Genomic DNA, 24,504 nt, shown 5'->3' on the forward strand with positions numbered 1-24,504 from the left:
ATTGTATCAGGAAGGATGGGGAATTTTTATGGCAAGCGAATCCAGAGGAAGTGAGGGGTCTTGGCAGACTGCCACTGCCACTGATTCTTATTTTAGCTAATTTGTTAAACAAGAAGCAATAATTCTCCATCTCTTTCTCATATGTGTTTATATGTACAGGTATGGGATCCCTAATAATTTACATTTTTTAAAATGATTTCCTTCCTTCCTTCCTTTGTACTTGATCCTAACTAAGACTTAATCCTTATTGGAGGCAAACAGTCCTATTGGGTTTATTTAATGTTTAAATATTAGGATTAAAAAAGAACCCTTATCTGGAAAACCCCAGGTTTCAAGCATTCTATATAACGGGTGCTATACATGTATTGAGCATGACAGACCATCTCTGATTAACCTTATTAATTAACCTTATTATTGTTACAAACGTATCCAATATAGGCAACACACAACCCCCATCCTAATCTACATGATTCTTACCCATTCCTCCCATTTGCCATTGGGATTCCTACTGATTATGGGTTCCAGTCTCTGTTGAAGGATATCACATGCATTCTGCAAAATAGAACAATTTGTAAAATCCTTATAACAAACAATTTGGTGCTGGCAGCTATTTTTCTAAAGGAAATGTTTATATTTGAGTAATTTTTAGCATGATGTAGACAATGATATTTAGATGAGATTTGCGGCTGGTATTCTATTTATGATTTTTGATTTTTTTTCAATTATTTGCTCTCTGTGAGGTTGTCAAGGTCTGTGATACCCAGAAACCTATAAACAGATTTATTCCATTTATTTCTATTTCTTACCTTCATTACCAATTACTCTCTAGTTCAATAAAAGGAAATTTGCTTTTTTTCAGTACCAAAACATTAGGCTAAATCTGCAAATTTCTGTAGATATCATTACCTTAACAGCAATCCCAGTTATATCTGTTCCGATAGAGCCTCCAGATGCGATAGAATTTGGTACAGTAACTGTGCTGGTTTCGCATATGTAAATATAAGACATGGGTATCTTTAGTTCTCGGCTAACAACCTATAGTGGAAAATAGAAAGGGAAAACTTAAATAAAAAGAAAAAAATGTATGCTCCACTAAAGGGTATAAAAAGTTTATATACAAATTTATATAATAGTTTAAGTGAAAACAAACACGAAATTATTAAAAAATACTTTCCGGCAACTCATTTACGGAGTATAGATTTTTGTAGTCTTGTAAAGAGCTTTATCTTCTAAATGTATTAAATAAACCCCAAAATGTTAGAAACCAAACCACAGAACTCAAAACCGAAAAATCTAATTGTGTATGTGTTCCTAGCTGTTATTTTAGATTATATTTTGTCTTCTAAACAGCTCATTTGCAGTTCCACCATGGATGCAGTTTGAAAGCAGCAGTTCTAAGGACTTGCCCAGAGCACATCAGCCCCTTTCTCATATTGTTGGACTACACTAAGTGGGGAGAACCAAGGTGGATTTACAGCACATATTTAAGCACAGCATTCATATACATATAACTATCAGGAAGCACAGAAAAAGGTTTTTATATAGTGCAATATATTGTGAATATAACAACCCCCCATGTGTATGTAGTGCCAAAATTGTGTATTTTACACTTTGGTGTTTTATATATTATATATATTTTTTATATACTCTGCCATATTGGAGTAACCCATGGAATAACAATATATGCTACGTATCATTTTGGCTCATGTGAATTGTTGTGCTTATCAGACCTTAAGTATAATGTCTTGGGCATTCTACCTTAGCAGCCTCACTTACATTCTACACAGTTTATTTACTTTTTAATGTGTATAAAATGCCAATTTTTCAGCACTCGGTACCCATGGGTGTTGTCATATTCACAATGTACTGCATCTAAATTTTTTGTATCCTTGATGTTATTGGATTGCTTTTTAAGACCTAATAGAGGGGTAATATGAAATGTTTTTTAGATTGCACCATCAAAAGAAAAAAATTGTTTTTGGTGCATAAAATTGACTGTGGGTGAACACAGACCAGACAATGATCAAGGAGAGTGGAAAAAAAGTTATTATGCTCACATGCTTGAGGAGCCCACACACTGTTTAATGAGCCTAATTAAAGCACTCTCTTCCACAAAGCCTTCTACAAATGTTTGTAATCAAGTCATTCGTGTCCATAAAATACTTACCTGTACAATCTTGGTGTAAAGTCCCTGACCCATCTCCACACCGCTGTGACTAACAAGTACATAGCCATCCCTGTAAATATGCACCAGAGCAGCTGCCTGCAAGCAAATAACACAAATTAAAAAGGAGAAGGACAAATATATTATTATTACAGTAAAATTATTTTCTAAACTAAGGGTCAGTTTATAATCAAGACTTGAAAGATATAAAATGTACAAATACAAGTGTGTTTATGGGGTTGGTTGCTTCTGATTTATCCAAAACCAGACTAGAAACCTGACTTGAACAACATAACTATAGACTCCAAAGTGTCCGTTAATATGACTCTGAGATGTTATCTTACTTTTATGGAATACAGGATTCATCTACAAATTGTAAGGCAGGATACAAAGTCCAAAAAAGGGAACAAATTCACCATTTTTTTCAAGAACTTTTGGAGCATGCCTTTCATTTTAAATGAATTGCCGCAGGTCTCTGAGCTCTAGTTTGAAGCACAGAGACCTGCGACCGCCCCCATAAATACAATGCAAATGCATGAACAAATTGCACAGGGAAAAGGGATGCAAAAAATGCATCATTTTTGGATTCAGCCAAATACCAAACCAAATATAAACCTTAGTTTTTATGCATATTTGAGCAACATCCCAAAAAAATGTATAATCTGAAAAAAATTGTCACCTCTAGTTATCCAATGCTTTAAAGTAACATGGAGTATGAACATGTGATTTGTGTTGTATGCTTTATACAGTCCATTAGATGGGTAGCTTTCAATTAGCTCTTGCTGCACAAAGAAGACAGCATGGACGGAGAACAATTACATTTCTGCAGCCAGGCCCATATTTGTTGCAAGGCCACAAAGGCCCAGGCCTACGGCAGCACACTTTCACTCTTCAGCTCCACTACGCAAACATCCTTATTTTTCAGCTGTTAAGGTTCAATGCAGGGTTTGGGTACACTGACCTGATGATATGTTTTCTCAACAAAGCCAACTGTAAATTTTAGAGGTATAATGGCAATTCCCTTCTTTTTCCAGTAGTTTTCCTTGTTAAACTCTTGAATGGCATCTCTTCTGCTCTGGTAGCTTGACTTTTGCATACACTCATTCCAGCATCGCATCAGATTAGTAGAATCAAACTCTTGGTTGTAATGGGTTTTCCCAATTCCTGTGTACATGTTTTTCTCTCTCACCTGTAAATATTTACCCACATTGGTGGGGTAATTAATTGAAGAAGTAGCGAAAGGATTCCTATACATGATGTTGGGCTGCCTCACACATGTGGAACTAACAGAAAAGTCAGTTATAAATTAGTGGCAAATGTAAAGGGTGACACTGATAATTTGTTCCACCAGGGGTTAACTGAGAGGACTTTGAAAAGCAAAATATTGCTTAAAATACATGTCAGTCAAATCAATTTTGTGCTTTTAAACAAAACTCTATGCCAGTTAAATAAATATATTACCTGATGAGGTTGTAGCCCACATTTTACAGCCACTGCATCCATGATGGTCTCAGTAACCAGGCCAGTTTGGGGAAACCCAAAGCCACGGAAAGCGGTGTTGGATGGAAGGTTAGTCTTACATGCGGTAGCGGTACATGTTAGGTTGGGAAAGTGGTAGGCATTGTCCATCTTTATCAAGGCCACCACTAAGACCTGCATTAAATTTACTAATAATATTATACATTCTGAAAAGCTGTAATACATGTATACATCATTATTTTCCAGATCTACTGAAGCCAGAACTTAACCCAAATCCCCTTTTCTCCAAAAATCCTTATCCCCAGGCATGTTTTGTCTTTAATTAGAATTTACATTTTTAATCAATACCAACTTAATATCCCTAAAGATTTGCCATTATTTTTCAAATTATTTCTTAGGTCTCAGAGGTCTTTTTTGCCTCTACAGAGAATAAGCAGTTTAACAGTTTAACAAAATCTGCACATCCTGACCTTGTTTATAGAGCAAGAAATTGCTCACGAGAGCAGTGGTCGATGGTACAGTCTGTACCATGAACATCTGTAAGATTTTGATTAGCCCTGTGTAGGTAACAACAAATGTATCTTTCTAAATTAATTTTAGTTTAACTAACAAGTAACTAAAATCAAAGGGTGTTCGTTTTATCTAGCTGCCAATACAGGGTCCTTATCCTCAATAGCCCGGAGGAGAAAAAAATGCCCCCATATTGAAAGGGGTTTAAAATAATATATACATAGGGAAATAAATATGACAAAGAAACTTTCAGCAGGAGATTTTTTGTTACCAAGATTGATTCATCTGTGGAGCACCCAGCATTGGTATAGAAAGAAACATCTAGTCCAACAATCCTGCCATCATTCATAAATCCCACCTGAAATAAATGATTACATTTGCATGATATTCCAGAATGGGGAGCCTTGCCATTAGGCACTGTAAGTATATCTATAGCTCACTTTGTATTTTCCAAAGAATGGGTGGCGTCCTGCAGTAATAAGCATGTCTTCCCCACGCTCCAGAACACAACGAACAGGGCGTTTGGTCCTGAAATACATTATTAATGTACAGCTTTTTCACTATGCAGGACAAAAGACACCGATACTGAGAAAAACAATCTCTAAATATAAATATACATACTGCAGTAGTCATGGTTGGGTGTTGCTGAACCCATTTACAGACTAGTTTTAGGTTACAAAAATATTGTGTGTATGGACTAGAATAAGTAATACGTTCAGACTTTATAATGCCAGAGATAATAACACATTGTGGCTTGAGGATAGACATCAGTCTGGGGTGTGGTTCATGTACAGTATATGTTTAAAATGAAATGCATTTCCTAAAAAAATCAGTGAATTGAATGAACAAACTGCGTTCTGTTACTCTAAAATAATCATGAGTTCACATAATGTGTTTAATTTAAATATATGAACATAACATAACATGTATTTTATAATATAGACCCAATTAGCTATGGCACAAAATAAACAATTTAGCGCAAAGTTTATATCAGTCTTAGAAGCTGATGCCACGGGAATAATTAGCAATCAGTCCTGGCAAGTTACCAGGGTTGGCAAAAAGGCGCTCCTGGTAAGTTAAAGAGCTGAAATTCCGATTTTTAAATCGGAATTTGGCTCTTAGTGCAGTGAGTGCTATTGTGCTCTCTGCACTAGTGATGCGGCCCCCCCTCACTAAACGCGGGAGGAGTGAGAGGGGGTGGCTAGGACCCCTGAGATGGTGCTGGTCAGTTGTTATGGTTTTTGTTATTTCTTAAGATAAACAGGAGAACTAGGGAAACTGAAGCTTCTCCATGTTTAGTTTATGTGAGGTAGACGAGATTACTGGCGCCCTGATAATCCCCTTTCATAATGGATTTATGCTTATCCATGCACTTATCTACCTTGCAAAAATCAAACATGGTGTAGCTTTAGTTTTTTTTAAAACCATGTCATTAACACAGTGAAATAGTATTTCAAAGAGAAACTCCTGTGCCAGCAGGTTTTTAAACCATTATTATGGTCCCCTGAGAACATATTCATTATTTAGTTCATCAGCATTATTAAAAGCAGACATTTTACGGCCTCCCCGAGGCGTTTAGGATAAGTCTGAACCAGCTTAGGCCGTGCAAAAAATCTGGAAAGGCTCTGCCGTTGTTTACAATGGTCAGCATGAAAATTTTGTGACTTTCGGATTGCCAATACGATATTATCGTGAGTAATACGATTTTTTCGTAAGCATTTTCGGGATATTTGCAATCTTCAGAAATTTTCGTTTCCAATCCGAATTTTTCACATTTGTGATTCGTATTCGTGGATTAGAAAATCTGCCCCTTAGAGTTTTTTTTGTTAGTATTTTAACCTGTGTTATTCACCATACCTTCTCTCTTCTATTTTAAAAAAATACCTAGATCATGTTCGTGAAAAGTGTTCCCATAGCATGATGCTACCACCATGCTTACTTCTATGTAACCTTGCATAAAATTAGCCTAGGGTGCTACAAAAGAATGTTATACAAAAATAATCACATCAAAGCATGTCTGGAGTGGGGCAAAATAATAGGAGCAACCTAGCTGCAATGTTGAAAAACGGTGTGTAGTCATATGATACCAAGCAAGAGTTTTTCTTGCTAAAGATGAAAAGAATAAGCATAGTAAAAATCCACAACTGCCCACACATAAAAAATACCATTACTTCAGAGTAACTTAAGAACAAAAAAATGAAAATCCTGCAATGGCTCAATTTAGGGGTTGCTTTTCCATTTCATTAACTATTGTTTAACAGATTGTGTCACAATCTGAGTCTTAACATTGTATAAATGTAATGACAAAACCCTAAATTAAATCAATTCTAGGTTGTAACACAATGAAATGTTGAAAAGTCCAAGTTGTTGAATAGTTATGTGCACTCTAGTGGCACATGTGCCAGACCGGCAAATAGGAAATTCCCTACTATGATCAGTGTATTTGGCATGGATCTTCCATGGGGTCTGCTGCCATTTCTGTAAAAACAGGCTTTAGCCATGGGATATAAATGTACTTGTATAGAAGCTAGGCTCCAGACAATATTCCTGAAAATTATTAGACTCTACTATCAATGAGCAGGAGTAACCATGTAAACCTTGTCATATCAGATTATCTATCAGCATATGGGGTAATCTAATAAAAGGCACTAAGTCTGCCCAGGAGCAATAACCCATAACAACCAATCAGCAGGTAGAAGTTATGGTTACATGTTTAAAATCAAACATCTTATTGGTTGCTATGGGTTAATGCTCCTGGGCTAACTTAGCCCCTCTTATTACATATGGGGGATAGTGTGCAAACCTTACTTGTGAGCAGCCACTGCTGAAGCACAGGCAAATATGGATGGCTTAGTGATCTTGCCTCCAAACGCGCCTCCAACACGCTTCACGTGGCACATAACTCTGTTAGAAGGAACATTAAGGCAAGCAGCAACTGCAAGCTGGAAAAAGAGTAACATTTTGTAACCACTGACTGGCACAGATTAGATAATGATGTTTGCACTGAATAATAAGTCACAATGCACACATTTTACATTGCTGTACACAAGTTCAGAGATCAATAAAATCGTGCAAGTTACACTATATAAACTTTTGGCACCAGATGCTCATCTACAGTTTTTTAAATGATAAAAATATAATTGTCACCACCACTTTCTACAAAGCTCACACAGGATGAAGATATTGTATGATCCACTGTAGTACATAACCCCTCACTTAAACTGTACAAAATCTATTCCACTGCAGTTTTCTAATATACAACATTATGAAATCTGCAGTGGTTTTAGCATTATTTAAAATTGTAGCTGCTATAGAACCCAGTACGTCTTACTGTTTATATTGCTACATTTTGCTAAGTAGCTTATAATGATCTTTTCTTTCAAAAAAAAGTTTTGATTTCTTTATTCACGCATGCTGTTTATTACACTTTTAAACAAAGATGATAAAGAACAGAATATATAGCTAGAAACAGAACATTTAGCTAGAAAGCTGACATGATACAAAGAAATATTGACCTGTACACCAGTTGGATCTTGGGTTGATACATAGATGTCAAGTTCATTCTCTTCTCCCTTAGGCACAACAAGCACAGTATTGGTTTCCATGTAGAACTGTTCCTGTCCTCCAATGTGGACTTCACCTGCATATGAAAGAATTTGATTACAGAGCCCCCTATTTGAAAATTGATTTGTGGGAGGTGTAAGATGAGGAATAGCAAAAAAATGCGGTTGATCTTAAAGGGAAAATTTACCTTAAATAAATGTTTAGTATATTGTAGAAGGACCTATTCTAAGGAACATTTCAGTTAGTCTATTATGGATTTTAAAGGGGTTACACTTTTTTCTTTTTACAATTAATACGTTTTAGTAAGTCATGTGACAAAAGACATCAATAAACATTGATTACATCACCAAGCACCATTTGTAGGGGTATATTTCAAAAGTTAGAATTGTATCTAGCTTCGAGTCCTGGTTAGGCTGAAATGGCAGACAAAGAGGGGATGTACATGCCAATACAGAATATTTTAAGAATTTAAGGTGCAGGTCTTTAAGAGGTGTCAGAGCCCCTGGAGAACTTATGGCATACATGATGAGGGTTAGGGTTGATTTGGGTAGATGAATAGTGATGAACAAATATTTTCACCAGGCATGAATTCACAATGAAATTCCACATTTTGCCACTGCCACAAAAATTTCTGTCACAAAAATTTCTCTCAGAGAAGAGAGAGCGCATCAGCTTCTCTCTCCACAAAGAGAAAATACTGGCAGAGAGAAGCCAAGGCTGTGCCTCATCTTAAATACGCATGTTTAGCATATATTATTTTCTGTGCCGCTCCATCCTTAAGCTACCTGTCCTTTACATTGTAAAATAATATGAACCATTTACTGGAAAAAAAGAACAGTTCAATTCTACTGGTTGGTTCATCCATGACTCAAATGTTTGATAATGCTGGTTGAATGGGTTGGCAATGTGGACAGAATTAGGCAGGACCCTGAAGGACATTCTCCCATGGTGATCCAAAAGACTTCCAGCTGTATTTGCTGGTGCCACTATCACTTCCAAAGATCAGGTGTTCCCGTTTGTCTCCACTATTGTTTGCCATTGGCAGATTCTTTTCCCAATGACAGAGAAGGAAGAGCATTTGTACTATGGTAGTTTTCCCACTAAAATTCCAGTAGACTAAAGCTTCAGGTGTGCTATTGCCTTTTGTACTAAAACTAAATACAGGTATGGGATCCCTTATCCGGAAACCCCTTATCCAGAAAGTTCCGAATTACAGAAAGGCCATCTCCCATATTATAAGCAAATATTCTAATTTTTAAAAAGGATTTCCTTTTTCTCTGTAATAATAAAACACTACCTTGTACTTGATCCCAACTAAGATATAATTAATCCTTCTTGGAGGCAAAACAAGCCTATTGGGGTTATTCAATACTTAAATGATTTTTAACAGACTTAAGTTATGGAGATCCAAATTACGGAAAGATCCTTTATCTGGAAAACCCCAGGTCCCGAGCATTCTGGATAACAGGTCCTATACCTGTACAAAAAAATATTTTAGCTGCTTGACTGAGAAGTCCACTAGAAAGAGGTTTTAAATGTTATGGCTACATAGAGGATACCTCAGGCAAGCAAGCAGAAAAAACAGACCTTATGAACTTTACACCTACAGTATTTGTAGAATATGTAAAAAATAATAGTAAGAGATCATTTTTGGGCCAACAGAAAGGTTTTAAACAGGTTCAGCAGCTACTGTAGAGCATTCTGGCCTTGTATCATTATCAGAACACTTTTCTAACATTGCTTTAATAAAGTTATATCTAATCAAATCAAAGTGAATGTACTCTTTTTTTTTTAGTGTAGTTAATTGGAAGCTCTTCAATGTGCAATGCAATGCCTTATTTTAAAATGACAATGTAATTTCCCAGATTTCCATCATTGTAGAACCACCCTTGCATAAAGAGACAACTAAATAACTGCTCCATCATTCTGACTGGTCATCCCCATTCTTTAGACTAACCTTCAAGGATGTGGTCAGCACTTTTAAAAGCTTCCTCTGCATTTCCATGAATGATTTTCTTTTCAGGCTCAAAAAATGAATTATTTTTAATAGCGTCCTAGAAAAAAACACATCATAATGTAAGACATTAAATAAAATTGTAGGGTTTTGCAAAAACAATAGTAATTAATTTGAACGTGTCTCATTTAAAGAGAAAATAATGGATAATTTTGCAACATTAATAAAATTATACACAACGGTGCTTAAATGCACATATACAGTGTTGATGTAGAGTTTCATTTCAATTTGTGAGAATTATTCTGTCATATTCCTTCAGATTACTGTATGATCTTATGAGACATCAGTGCAGACTAGCCAAACCCAAACCTCCAGTAAAAATGACAGGGCAGGTTGGCAAATCATACTGGATTCTCAAAGCCATCTGGCAAAACCTCTACTTTACACTACAAGTACCACTAGAATTGTAAGAACTGAACTGTATCTGAATCACTAAGGACAGTGAGGGCAGACTGCTAATTTGGTGTAAACTGGATATAAATTGGTGGTGGTGGTTTAAAGTCCTCTAGTCTATGTGAGCAAATGTAACATGATTACAAAGGGCTAGGCACAAGATCAGAAGAGCTTCAGACTTTTGGCCCTTGTAGTAAGCTGCTGCACCTAACCCCCACAAAATGTTGGCTACAAAACCCCCACTACAAAACTCAAATGTAAGATAAGCAAGGTTTTAGTAACAAGGGTTAGTCTTTCAATACTTTTATATTATTTGTTGACATTACCTCCATAGTAAGAATAACAGGTTCTAGATTTTGGTAGTCGATCTTCACTTTGGCGGCAGCTTGCTTTGCATGCTTTGGAGTATCTGCCACAACTGCGCAGATTATTTGACCCACACACTCTACCTGCAGCCAAAGCAGACATTAGAACACAAATTGGTACAAAACTTATAGTTATATGATTTTAGCAGTAAAGCAGTATCTTAATAATACAAGAAAAAATAAATCTATATACGCAGTTTACATAAAGTAGAGTTTAAGGCTGTTAACAATCCAGCAGTAATGTATATTATAAAATAGGCATGACTGCTTTAGGATTCTCTCTCTTGAGGGCATTGGCTGCCCCCTTTAGGCTCTGATCTGTGTTGAAGATCAACTCAAAATTGTCTTACTTTGTCTTCTGAAAACAAATGGTTCAATCCATCCAGTTCATTCTTTCCTGGGATGTCCTCTGCTCTTATAATATCACACACACCAGGAAGTGCAAGAGCTTCAGATGCATCAATTGACCTGCAATGTGTGAAAAGGTTGATTGTTAATGAAGAAAAGATGGGGACATGCAGGTGTTGGACACCACTTAACTTTAACTGAACAATTATTTATAACCATTAGGTTCAAGTGGGCAAAACGGATCCCAGGGAGAAGGAACTGAAACAAAAACTATAAAATAAATATAACTGGTGTCCATTCTACCTCCGGAACAGTCATAATGGAATAAACAAAGGCAACAATACAAGGCATTTGCCTTTTTAATCCCTTAGGGGTAGAGACTTTTTATTTTTTAATAAAATAGGGTTGCTTTTTCTACCCTTATCCTGATTATATAATATTTTTCTACAACCTAAATCACAAATCATTAAACTTGAAAAGACTTGAGATAATAAGGCTGGTGTTTACAAAAAAATCTTGGTATATGGCCTTATCAAAGCAGAAAATGCCTTACAATATTTTAGCATGAGCTCTCTTGCTGGTGACAAAAGCAATGAAAAGTTCTTGATCCACTGTAGGCATATCATCCACGTATATTGCCTCCCCAGTGGCTTGTTTGATACCAGATGTGTGCACTATGGGGTGTCCAACAGGATCATCAATTGGCTGTTCTTGTTCAGTTTCCTGTGTGATTTGTGAAAAAAATGACCAGTTCTTTATCATATTTTAAAAGTGCAGTAGGTTTTGTCACTAAGTGATGAATTATTGAATAAAATTATAAATGATCTTATGAACTCAATTCAGAGCCCGGGCAATAAGCAGAATGTATTTGATACAATACATAATAAAGACGGATGGGTTTACATCTTAATACAATAGCTAGAATATTTGAAGGGAATTTATTTAGATAGTGAGATAATTGTACAGTGAATGTTAAAATTGTACAGTGAATGTTAAAAAAGTTATTAATAACTCATAGTGGGGTGTGGAAAGCATAAGGATTTTATCAGTTCAACATGGAACAGGGTAGGGAGGAAGGGGCTGAATGTCTCTGCCAGCCAAAAGGCAGGAGGAAAAATTGTCTCTGCGAGGCAGATATTCTTGTTCAAGAATAAAATTCAAATCAAGAAATCAGCATTCAAAGAAAGATGGAGGCTGAAACTGTTTTAATAGTTGGCCCTACTCCTTATTACAAAGGGGCCCAGCAGATTAAATAGTGATTTACCAGACAATCTTGCTGGAAATCTATAGGTGATAGTAGCACAGCACAGTTCCATTAGACTGCCCTTCTGGGTACCTGGATATTTAGATATGAAATAAAAGTATTGCTCATATATATATACAACTATACATCCTCTTTATGTCTAATGCAAAAGTTAGTTTTTAAGGCAGTTTAACAATGAGGTTTGAATTAACTGCACTGAAATTAGGCTATCCCCATTGGAAGAGAAAGGGTACTCCTGCCTTAACAGGTACTTGTTAGGTGTAACTGGCATTTTAAACACCCTCCGGTACTTGGGCAGTCTTTTCTTACCTAGTACAATCCAGGATCTGTTCCTCAACTGCAGGGATCCCCAACCTTTTTTTTACCCGTGAGCCACATTCAAATGTAAAAAGAGTTGGGGAGCTATACTTTGGGTTGCCAAGTAAGGGCTGTAATTGGCTATTTGGTAACCCCTATGTGAACTGGCAGCCTACAGGAGCATCTGTTTGGCAATACACTTGTTTTTTTTTATGCAACCAAAACTTGCCTCCTGGCCAGGAGCTTAAAAGTAAGTACTTCATTTAAAGTCCACTAGGAGCAACATGCAAGGGATTGGTGAGCAACATGTTGCTCACGAGCCACTGGTTTGGGGATCATTGCTCAACTTACTCTAACACTGTCTGTCTCTTCTTTCAAGATTTAGATCTATTAAATTGGCACCTAGGTTAGTTGATAAACCTGAAACATATTTATAAGAAATGGGCTGCTTCCTTAGGGTTCTATTATTATAAACATTGTTTCCATTATTTTTATTCATTACATTAATATATCTGTTTTTTCCCTAATTTTTTGAAACAACTATCCATGGTTGTCACAGAGATGATCTGTATACCTAGTATGGCCCTGTTTGTTTAATTAGTTATTAATTTAAAAAATATGATTTCAAAAGTGGTAACATCTTAGGTTCTTGGGGTTTCACATTTCGGACGAGATTTGTTTCATTCTAGAATTGTACCATCAGTGGTGATGATGGCCAGGAGAGAGAAAGGTCTGCAGGCATGTATGTAGAAAATGAGAGACATTTGTGTTCGCATTAGTCAGCTCATACACACACCAGTAGACAAAATATCTGGGCTGTTAAGACTTACCTGAAAAATCTGTAAGGTCTTTGGTGTATTTATTTCAAAGTCTTTAATTGCACTTATATAATCTGAGGCCACAGAAGAGGATTTGATCTTTGAAAAAAAAAAAGTTAAATGGTAAAAAAAGAAAAAGGTTTAGAAATTATTTATTTTTAGCAATATTTTCCTTTTTAACATCTCACAAATTGTTCTGAGGCATAATTGTATTGGCAATTAAAGTGTATTTGTGCTTATACAACTGCTTCACTCTACAGGTCGGAATGTATAGTGCACAGTCCTTCATTGTCCAGAGAAATGTACAGTATGTATGTATATTTTTATTGAAATAGTGTTCCTTGTGTACACAGCACTGTACAGCAGAACTTCAAATGAATAGAACAAAGAGGCAGTAATACAATAAATACATATATATATACACATATATTTAAGTAAAAAAAAAAGCTAATTATATAGTACGAGCTATAGAAAATTGGCTTTGGTAATACCACAGTGCAGAAAAATGTTAAACATTAATCTGGCATAAAATAAAGTATAGTGTTTCTGGATGTTGCGTGCCAGTGTCAATCTTGGCAGTACAGTAAGTGGTATATATTGCTACATGTCAGTTGTGCTGTTTTTAGCAGGCTTACACTGTGTCACCCACAATTATATATACAGTGCTAAATAGTGATGAGTGAATCAGTTTCGCTTCGCCTTAAAATTTGCGAAACGGCACAAAATCTGCATCTTTTTTGTCGCCCGTACTTTTTTGACAACATCGCTTTTTGGACATGACAGAGCCCTTTTTTTCCAAGACCACGCCCAATTTTGACGCATGACAAAACTTTATGTGCGGCGAGTTTTTCACCTGCGAATTTTCACAGAAGTTTTGTAAAACAATTCGCCAAAGGCGAAATGCAGAAATTTGCTGCAAATCCATGCCTAACTAAAAAATTCGCTCATCACTAGAGCCAAATCTTTGGACAAATTATGTGTATGTATCTGTGAATTTATATAATCTTACTGTTTTCTTCAGACACTGTAGGACTTGCAGGTAAAATTTAAAGAAGAAGCTGATAGTAAGAGCCCGCCTGTATTGCACTTTTCCTCCAGGAGCTGAAGGCGAGAGAGTAATTTCTTCCAGAATCAGTTTGCAAGCTTCGTTCAGCATCTCCTCATCCCAGTGCCTAACAATGAAGATAAGCAGCTCAATAAAATAAGCCATAATGACATTCTCAGAAACCATTATTATCAAATGGAAAAATGGGTTATGTAGAAAAGACTGCAAAAGAAAAAAAATGCCTGTTACTTAAGTGATGCTATTAAAGAAACAATGAAGGATTGTGCTAAACTTAATCTTTTGAGCAGTTCATAGTTTCACCAGGGTTTTAAGGAAAATAAAGACAAAACTCTGGAAAGCCAAGACCAATTAATAGAGCCTGAAATCAGTTTTTAAAGAATATATAACCAGGCAAGGATGTGCTACCATAAGCATAAGGCTTAATTTTAGGGTCATAAACTTCTGACTAAAAACCCCATGTTTTGAAAATGCGGTGTGCTTGCAAAGCATGAATTAACATTAAAACAAGGGGAAGCAAATGTTCACCAATCAGTCAGGTTTCTGCATGTGTATGTATGCAGCAGTGTTGGTTATATCAGTAGCGCTATCACTATACTTTCACTAAGCTTTTGAGGGTTTAAACATGTTGTACATGAGGTTCTTTGTACTGATGGTACAAATAAATATTTATGTTGCTTCATATGAATGAAAAAAGCTATCATTGTTCCTGGTAACCACATGGAAAGTCTTGGGATAAATGTCCCTTAACTTTAACAAGCAACAAAGCTGCACAGGGATTGTGTGGGTGAAGCCTTAACTTGGCACCCAAGCTTCTCCCCTCCTTTCCCAAGTCTCCAGCTCTCTGACAGCAGGCCCCCACCGGGGGGGAGACCATAAAGTCTCTTATGTTCTGGCACTTCCCACTGATTGGCAGCTCTGTTCCTGTTTGCCCGTTCTGCTTCGACCATCCAAGGTGGTGGTGAGCAACATATTGCTTCCCAGTTACTAGCTGGGGACCATTGGTCTATGGCATCTTACAGCAGCCCCTTTGGCATTTGCCAGAATCCACAGATTGTGAGTCTGGGCGTGCTGCTATCTTTTGTGTAAGATTTTACAAAAAAAAAAGAAATCAATCAATAAATAAATGAATGAATTATTAATTAATTAATTATGATAGAGGCATGTAGGCTTCCCCTCCACCTAACTTCTCATACTTTATATGGCCAATTTAGGAGATCTGGTGGTCCACTGTGCCCTATTCCTAATGCCTACCCTATGGCAGGCAGTAGAGACAGTAATCCGGGGCCGCCATCAGGAAGTTTGGGGCCCCATACAAGTTATTTATATAGGGCCCCCCATGAACACAAGTGTGCAGTACAAAATTTTGGCACGCCCCCTTTTGAGTGCAATATAACCAGCTCACGTTCATTTATAATAACCAGTTTATTGATTTAATGTGTTAATTAAAAGTCAGTGCATTGGGCGTCAGTGGAGTTTGCCCCCTGCCCTTAAGGAAGAAGATTTTCCCGGCCCAGCACAACACTACCCTCTTTCTCTCATACAAGTGGGGGAGAGAGAAAATACCTCTCAAAGCATGTATTTCTGAATATTTTATATTTTATTAACAGTAGAAGTCTAGGAGGTTTTTATTTTCATGCAAATCAAGTCAACAAACATTAAAATACACTTATTAAACAATTAGTATAACTGTAAAAGGGAACAAAAAACTACTGTATGTTTTTGTATATTATTGAAATGTTATCTTCTTACCTTCCTATAAGGGCCTGACTGGTGTTCTTTGCATATACAGTTGAAGGTCCCATACAGCCATAGTAAATGGCCATTTCCTTCACAATATCAGTGTCTTCTTCAAAATGGACTTTCATTCCAGCATTTACAATTGCATTTGCATTTTCATCTCTTTGAGCTTGTCTAAAGGCAGACACAAACTCATCCTGGTTAAAAATAAAATTGCAGATATTTAGCGGGAAAAGGATGAGACTGTAGAACTGTACAGTGTAAGAGAGAGGAGCATGAAACTCTTGTAAGGCAATGCACTGTGTGAATGCTTGACTCCTCACAGCCAAAATACAAAGCAAAAGAAAAAAAATATTTATATGCTGACCTTTTTAGAATAAGGGATAAAGACAGAGAGCAAGACTTCCTCTGATTTCTGTGGTGATGAGCCAGTGAAAAATAATTCATTCAGTTCGACCTGTCTAGTTTCTCCTAAATAAAAAAACAAATTAAAAACGTGATCAAAGTAGTAACCTAAAAACTGACAACAAAGGCTATTCCACAGTTTCCTTTTGCAATTGTTTTATTTAAAATCTTATCTAGGTTAAAAATGGCTCATATTAATACAATGTAAAATACACAGAAAAAATTTATTGTTGTGTATACCATTCCTACTCCTAATATACTATCTGCATAAGGTTAATCTTAAAATTCATGAAAACCCAGTCATTCTATAACAGATAGGGATGCACAAACTCTATAATTTTTTGATTTAGTCAAAAAATCCTTCATAAAAAAGTGTGGCTTCTCCAGCAGAATCCTGCATTGAAATCCATTTTTCAAAAACAAACAGATTTTTTTATATTTAATTTTGATATTTCTCATGGGGCTAGCCATATTCTTCATTTCCCAGGGTGCCACAGCCATGTGACCTGTGCTCTGGTAAACTTCAGTCACACTTTACTGCTGAGCTGCAAGTTGGAGTGATATCCCCCCCTCCCATCAGCCAATCAGCAGAACGATTGGAAGGGAGCAAGATAGCAGCTTCCAGTAGATATCAGAATATCACTCAATACTAAGAAATCCAAGTCCGGCTTGGGACTCCTCCGTCTGAAAGCTCAGACTCAGGCACAATGCACTGAGATGGCTGCCTTCACACCAATACAACAACTAAAAAATATATATTTGTTAGTTCAAGAATAAAATGTATTTGCTATGTAAACAGTGTAATTTAGAAAAAAAAGTACCCCATAAAAATAATGACAGTATCCCTTGTAGCTCCTGTGTACAAAATACATAAAAAATGGCTCAGTGTTCCACAGAGTGGACTGTACACTCATATCCAGGTAACACAAGTGAAGGCCGTGGCCTTCCATTAAGAATGAATAGAATTATTCATTAGAATAGAATTATTAGAAAGCAAAAGACCCAGAAAGGAGAAAGGGTGCATGACTAAGAGGCCAGTTGTCAGATGGGAAAACATTGGTTGTTGTATTGTTGTATGTAGGGGCCACAGTACTGACAGAAGAAGGAATTGTTAAAGTACATTTTTCCAAGCCTTCTTTATTTTAGCAAACATTATTTTGGGAGAAAGCACCACAAAACCAGTGTTGGACTGTCATGCCAGGGGCACAACCTTAGACCATAGGTCTACTCTCCAGACTCCTCATTCAACCTTGGTATTCTCCTAGTCTCTTCTTTATATACTTTAATGTACCCTTGCATCTATTTCTCCATTTTGTTCCCACACAGAAATAATAGGTAATGACCATGAAATAGGCCAAATGGTTAGGAACAGGAAGGCCCACTGACACCTGGGCCCACTAGGAGTATTGCTAATAGCACCAAAACTGCTTGGTGATATTATGATAATGGTCTATTGATGTTACATACTTAAAAAAAATGTTTTATTGTTTTCACTTTTTAATCATGTTGCCAGTGATGTGTATAATCTGACACCGTGCTGCAACTGTTGCAGTAAGGCATAAATTGTTTTGTGCCATGTTGTTTACCTTTGGAAGCAAAATTCAGTATGGCACCTCCTGCAGCAAGTATTGGGTTTAAGTCGCTTATGGTACGTTTGCTGATGATGTGTCCTCCTATAGACTAAAAGCATTTAGGCACATTGAAAAAGGCATCCATGTTAAGATAAATGTAAATGTATATTGTATTAAAACGCGCTATAGAACATTTATCCCCATATGTAATAAAATGCACTAAGTTTGCCCAGGTGCAATAACCCATAGAAACCAGTAAAAAGTTTGCTTTTAAACAGGTGACCAGAAAATGCTACCTGCTGATTGGTTGCTATAGGTTACTGCACCTAGGCAAACTTAGCACCTTTTATTACATCACCCCCCTAAAAGGCTAATGCATTTATGTGCTTGCATAGGTCTCCTCTCACACTGCATACATTTACAGTAAGATTAAGTAACTCCTGATAAAATTGACCATAGGATATATGTATGATACCCTGTTGCAGCAGAGACTAATTTGAATAATGTTTGTTTCCATTAGATTAAATAATATGATATCTAAATAAATGAATAATAAATATATTTTATAAAGTTATATTACATTGTTTTCATGATGGTTCCCCTTTAATTCATTTGAACTGTATATTATTTTGGGGTTACGTTTTTCCAGGGATACTTGGCTCCCAGCATAATAGACAAAAAGAAAAAACTTCCTAATGCTGCATATGACAAGGCTTTTATACATACCGCCATGCTGCGGATTTGCTCTCCCGCCAGTGTGCCGAGATGCTGTAGAAGTGCATGGAATATCTTGGCTTTATCTTCCTGTATAGCAGATATATTCTCACAAAGAATCTCCTTGACTTGAGAGAGGCTGCAGGCAGCTCCAATAGATATTCCTTAATAAAGAGAGTTATAGTTATGTAACGGTACTGTTTATTGTACAGGATACTTTATAGCTTTGTGATATAGCACAACTCAAAGAAGTTACTAAGGTTTAATTTATTTAAGTGCCCTAGCTTTCTCTATACAGTTTATATTGCTATGCACTCTTTTTGCTACTGGACACATACAGCATTAAACTGCAATAGGGCAGTAGTTATAACTGCCCATCCCCTACTTCCCATGCCATCCAATCACTTGAGTTGCAAGGTGATTTATCAGACCAGTGCAGTCTGACCATCATGCTAACACTAGCCATGTGGGCCAGTTTTAGTAGATATGATTCTCTTTTTTGCAGTAATATCTGTAAAATTTGTAACACAAGACAAAATATCCTGGCTCTGTTATTCCAAAATGTTTACAAATAAATATAATAAGTACAATGGTTACTCACATACCCATTTACATACAGTATATCCTTAAAGACACATTCTGTTCTGGACAATTTTTTACATTTGTACCACTATTCTACAGCGTTACAGTGCAAAATAGTGCTTAAGTTTAATACATAAAGCCCTAGGTTTGGGTTTTATACAGTTACTGAAGGTGAAACTACAAAGGCAACAATAATTGTGTTTCTTCAATGGCCCTGTATTTCTTTATATTTAAAACACTTAACTAACAACACACCATATAAGCTACAAACACATTACAAAATGATCTAGAAATATATGTAACTGTAGGGGGAAGGGATAAATAAAGAGACAAAGGTGGTGAACCTGCTGTGGAGTAATTAGACAGCAATATTGTCATTACTCAGCTGATATGTCTTTATGTCCACCATTGACTGGGTGGAGCCATTAGTATAATTTGATTACCCATATCATTCAAGCTGACATTGTACAGATCCATGACCCTGACTGGTGAGATGAGCACAGGGTGAATGACTCCTTGGAACTTCATCTGAGGACCTTAACAAAAGAGTAGATGTAAACATTTTTTTTAGTAAATACCAGTAAGGCACATACTTATAAGGAAAAAAAAGTCATGCAATAGTCCATTTGCTTCTGAATTTGACTTTATACTAATAGAAAAATCAAAATGATGTGAAAAACACAAAGTTTTTGCTTAATCTTTCACCGGAAAACCCATCAGTAGTCATTAAGTCTGCTTCCAATTTTTTAGTTAAGAGGGTAGTTCTAGTATTTTAGACTATTGACGTTGTTAGGAACAACTGTTTCTATGCACAGACTCCACCTGAAGGCCTTTAGTAAGCTTTAGGTGTAACCTTGTTAAAATTATGCCCAGATTTGGGGTTAATGGTATATATTTTTTTACTTTCTGTCCTAGATATCCATATCAGCACTGGGTGGCTGCTACAGCAATGTTTTAATGTATCTAAAAACTTTTCTTGACCTAATGGGGACCTGACTACATTTTGGTTCTCAAAGGAGGGCTAATTAAAAGTTGGAAAACCACTGATGTAGGCAATCCATATTACCACAGCCTGAATCCTCAACCAGGCATCAGCTGCTAAACTTATAGGAAGAAATGTCTATGGTGCTCTGATTTCCAGTGACTGTATTACAACAAGCAACACACCGGCCAGCCTGTGTTAATTTTTACATAATAGCCTTTTACGCACTTATGAATTTAGAAGTGTCCCTGGAGATGAAAACCATGATCCAACTCAGTTTAGAATTTGTATTCTCTCAGCAGGAATTCAGTAATTCAGGTTGCAAATTGCTGGTTATTGGCCGTTACCTGCATCACATACAACCAAGTTCATGTTCCCAGTGTAACATCAGACAAGTCTGATTATGAGACTTGATCAGCTGTTAGAACGTTTATGGATTTCAACATGTAAGTTCTCCACACACGGAGCAGTATAATCAGTCAGTACACTTGTTCTTGGCTTTGTTGATCAACTATTGCTTAATGTACAATGACCATATTCTACTTATTCATTAAATAATCTGACCAGAATGTAGTTGATTGTTGTGACCTTACAATCCAGTCACTGGCCAGATGATAGAATAAATGGGAATACGGATTTTGTATTGACAGTAAAGCACAGCACAACATACTGACCTAGGGCTGTATTCCCAACAACAAGGGGTGCACTGGGATACTTAGTCTTCAGTTCTAGAATTTCATCAAGTGTTGAAGGAGAATACCACGTTATTCTTTCTCCGAGGAAAACATTCATCTTTTTCTGGCTATTGAACATCATCTTAAGGGAACGGGAAAAAGTGTTAAAAGAAAATGTTTTTTGTTGTGTGGACACAAAAAAATTTAGCATTTGCCATTATGTAATGTAATTTTGATTATGTAAATATGGTGCTTGGACTACTGTTCTCTTTTCTTGCAAATACATTTCTTATTTTCTACAAGAGCTTAGTCACAGTCATAAGCTTTGTTTCTTTAATCAAAATGTCTTACATGTATGTGAAGGGGGCTAGAAGTTCCAGGACTTTACATTTTTCCTACAAAACTAATCTGACATCCATCTAATTCTTTGCAAGTCAGCAGAGCTCTGGAATTCACATAGTCAAATGTGAATTAATGAAATTAATGAGCTCTGTATTTGCACAGTTTGATCTCAAGACACAATCATTTGCTTTCAGCATAATTACCCTGAAATCAGCTGCTTCATTTTTCATCTGCAACCATCCCTAGTACTGTGACCATTTATTTACCTAGTGCCGCTGATCCTTCTTATATTTTGGCATGCTATAGTTTTTTTTTATTTTGGCTAGCATATAGTCTTTATAGCATATCACCATCCTAGTTCTGTATGGGGATACATGATGTGAGTAAAACGCTCATACCTCTATGAGACCAGAATGTTTTAATCAGCACCTACAATGGCAATATTTATTTTGGCTTAATAAAACACCAGATAATCTAAACCATGAAGTAAAATGGATATTATGACTTGTTATCCATTATCCGGTAGGATGTTGTAGACCAACAAGTGTTTTATGAAACAAGATTTAACATTGCTAGGAAGAAAATGTTTAATAATTAGAAACCTTTAACCCACATAAGTTGCAGAAATTTAGTACATTTTCTGAGTGACAGTTTATTAGTGCTGTTATATTATCCATTTCTACTCCATACCATACTTACATCTTACCCATCCTCTTGCTCTTGTCTAGGACTCTCTTCCTCTTTTCCTGGAGTCACACATCCCCCACCATTTGTACCGTGTCATTTCTTTTGATATTAAGGAGGCCATTTACTAATGGTTGGATTTTTTTGCTTTACGATTCTGATTTTTTAGTGTCAAAACTCGAAAAAAGTTGCAGAAAATAAAGTTACAACTTTTTCGAGATTTACTATGCATCAAAACAGCAAAATGTCTTCTGATTTGTAATGCCTTTCACATAATTCTGCCCCTGCTCTGATCTGAGGGTAGTGGCAGTTGCACTGAAAAAGTGCTGTTTTAAATGCATTAATCAGTTCCCATATAAAAAAGGCAGCCTTAGCCTCTTGCACACAACTGTACAGACTGTGAATAATTCCCGGGATGCTCCAGTTTGCTTGAGATCTGGATCAGAAGAGTGCACTGGCACAGAGGGCAGAGGAACAGAAGTGAGGGCTCAGGGAAGCATCCAAGAAGGAGAACCATGGCCAAAATAAGATCTTTAAGAGACTCTGGACTACCAGTACGGGTGAGCTTATCCTTAAGATTTTCAGACAACCCCAGATGATGTTGGTGCTTGAGAGATGATTGGTTCCAGTCAGTGTCAGCTGCAAACTTGCCGAACTCCATAGTATAGGTTTCCACTGGCCGGCGACCCTGGCTAAGGGACAAAGGGCTGCCTCAGTGGCAGAGGTTCTGTGAAAATCATCATAGAGTACAACCATGGCTTGGAAAAAAAGAGCTTGACTCTTATTGATGCTTAGGAAGATCAAAACCTGAAGGCCCTTTCTATTTGCAATACAACATTCCTGAGAACAAAGACACACCTTAATTCAGATTCAATTAATGGCCTCTAAATGCCTGTAGAGACATGAAAGCTAATATAGCACTAAACACAGGTGAAAAGCAACTTGATGCATTACACCTGCATTTGCCTACATCCCACGGAGTACAGTCTGATAGGAAATAAAGGCTGCATTAGCTCGGTTTCTTGGAATGGAAATGTCATGCGTTTCACAGAAACACACACACAAACTATTTGTTTTGATGTTCCAAATACATACATAATAACATAGTAGGTAAGGTTGAAAAAACAAATATGGCCTAACTGCAAGGTGATTCAGAGGAAGGTGAAAATAACTCATCTGCAGCCTCCAGTTTGTCTCAGAAGGGGCAAAACTCTCTCTTAAAACTAATGTATATGCCAGAACAGCCTCAGAAATAGAGATCTATTGCTTCACAGTTCTCATTGTAAAAAAAAAAAAAACCCTTTCTGCCTTTAAAGAAGGAACCTCAATTTCTCTAATCTGAATGGATGCCCTTATGTTTGTTGAAAGGACCTACTGGTTATTCAGATATAGTCTATTGTATATTGCCCTTGTATATTTATACATAGGTATATATTCCCCTATAAGTGCCTCTTCTTCAGTGTAACCAATCCCAGCTTGTCAACTTTTCCTCATTATCTTACTTCTCTTTGGACTTTCTTAATTTCAGTAATATCCCTTTAAGCACTGGAGACCAAAACTGCACTGAATATTCTAGATGGGGCCTTACCAGCACTTTGCAAATAAGGATAATGACCTTCTCCTCTAGAGAATATATAGGAACAATAAGGGTCCCCGAGGGATTATCCTGTATTCAAATACAGAACTATACCCTGCTGACTGGCCTTGCTTGCAACAGCTAAACACACAATGACCCCCCCATACTTTCTCCATCAAGGATGTCTAACTTCATGCCATTTAGGGTATAAGTGGCTTGCCTATTTTTGTATGCAAAAACACCAAATCTCATTTCCCACTTTCCACTGTCCAGATTGCCAGTTTGTCTAGATCCCCCTGCAATCACATCAAGTCCTGAATGGAATTGGCCTGCAATTTTTACAGCCTTGTTAACCCAAAATACTGTATGCTTCTTTTTCACATTGCCTTTGTATGTCAACAAATGAATACTAATTTGAGATAATCTATGACAGGATAATCCACCAAGGCAGAATGCGCTGTAATAAAGAATTCTAGAACCTTAAGCATGACAGAACTGTTAATTTTTAACTTACCATTAACTCTGGAGGGAAGATTAGGTCCTGCGTTGGATCCAAAGGCAAGAAGTCTTTTTCATAAAACAGTTTAGGAAAGCTCTAAATGTGTGGAATATGAAATGAAGATTAGATAAACTCACAACTCTATAATATATATATATATCCTGCTCTAGTCTATTGTTCCACAGTGAAGGGCCCTCACATGGTTTCTTTACTCCAAAAATATAGTAAAAATATACATTATGTGCTCATCTTTTTACAAAAGGCAATTTTTCTTCAGCAGCAGTGTGGAGCTGTGCTGCCATGGATAAAGTTTGCAGATTGTTGCTGACAGACTTTGAAAATTTTGCAACAGGACAAAAGGACCAGGTCAACCATAAGAATTCAGGGCCTCATCTTAAGGCACTCCCCTCCATGGGCTTGGGTTCTTAGCCTCTGCCTGAATGAGGCAATGGTGGC

General features: G+C 36.7%; 1 protein-coding gene across 1 annotated transcript in view; it reads right to left on the minus strand.

Annotated features, from left to right (window-relative positions):
* The window catches only part of aox1 (aldehyde oxidase 1), a 45,038-nt gene that overhangs the window by 10,245 nt on the left and 10,289 nt on the right, over window positions 1–24,504 (minus strand). The window contains exons 8-29 of the mRNA XM_018097547.2: window positions 24,064–24,144; window positions 20,948–21,089; window positions 19,735–19,827; window positions 18,722–18,873; window positions 18,011–18,104; window positions 16,387–16,490; window positions 16,032–16,216; window positions 14,226–14,388; window positions 13,229–13,315; window positions 11,391–11,560; window positions 10,840–10,957; window positions 10,451–10,573; window positions 9,675–9,771; window positions 7,669–7,793; window positions 6,962–7,095; window positions 4,594–4,681; window positions 4,425–4,511; window positions 3,626–3,817; window positions 3,126–3,353; window positions 2,168–2,263; window positions 907–1,035; window positions 478–552 (exon numbers count right to left, since the gene is read on the minus strand). Of these exons, the coding sequence (XP_017953036.2) occupies window positions 478–552; window positions 907–1,035; window positions 2,168–2,263; window positions 3,126–3,353; window positions 3,626–3,817; window positions 4,425–4,511; window positions 4,594–4,681; window positions 6,962–7,095; window positions 7,669–7,793; window positions 9,675–9,771; window positions 10,451–10,573; window positions 10,840–10,957; window positions 11,391–11,560; window positions 13,229–13,315; window positions 14,226–14,388; window positions 16,032–16,216; window positions 16,387–16,490; window positions 18,011–18,104; window positions 18,722–18,873; window positions 19,735–19,827; window positions 20,948–21,089; window positions 24,064–24,144 (2,763 nt within the window). The remainder of the gene's footprint in view (window positions 1–477; window positions 553–906; window positions 1,036–2,167; window positions 2,264–3,125; window positions 3,354–3,625; window positions 3,818–4,424; window positions 4,512–4,593; window positions 4,682–6,961; window positions 7,096–7,668; window positions 7,794–9,674; window positions 9,772–10,450; window positions 10,574–10,839; window positions 10,958–11,390; window positions 11,561–13,228; window positions 13,316–14,225; window positions 14,389–16,031; window positions 16,217–16,386; window positions 16,491–18,010; window positions 18,105–18,721; window positions 18,874–19,734; window positions 19,828–20,947; window positions 21,090–24,063; window positions 24,145–24,504) is intronic.

The sequence above is a fragment of the Xenopus tropicalis genome, chromosome 9 (assembly GCF_000004195.4).
Source record: "Xenopus tropicalis strain Nigerian chromosome 9, UCB_Xtro_10.0, whole genome shotgun sequence".
Taxonomy (NCBI): Eukaryota; Metazoa; Chordata; class Amphibia; order Anura; family Pipidae; genus Xenopus; species Xenopus tropicalis.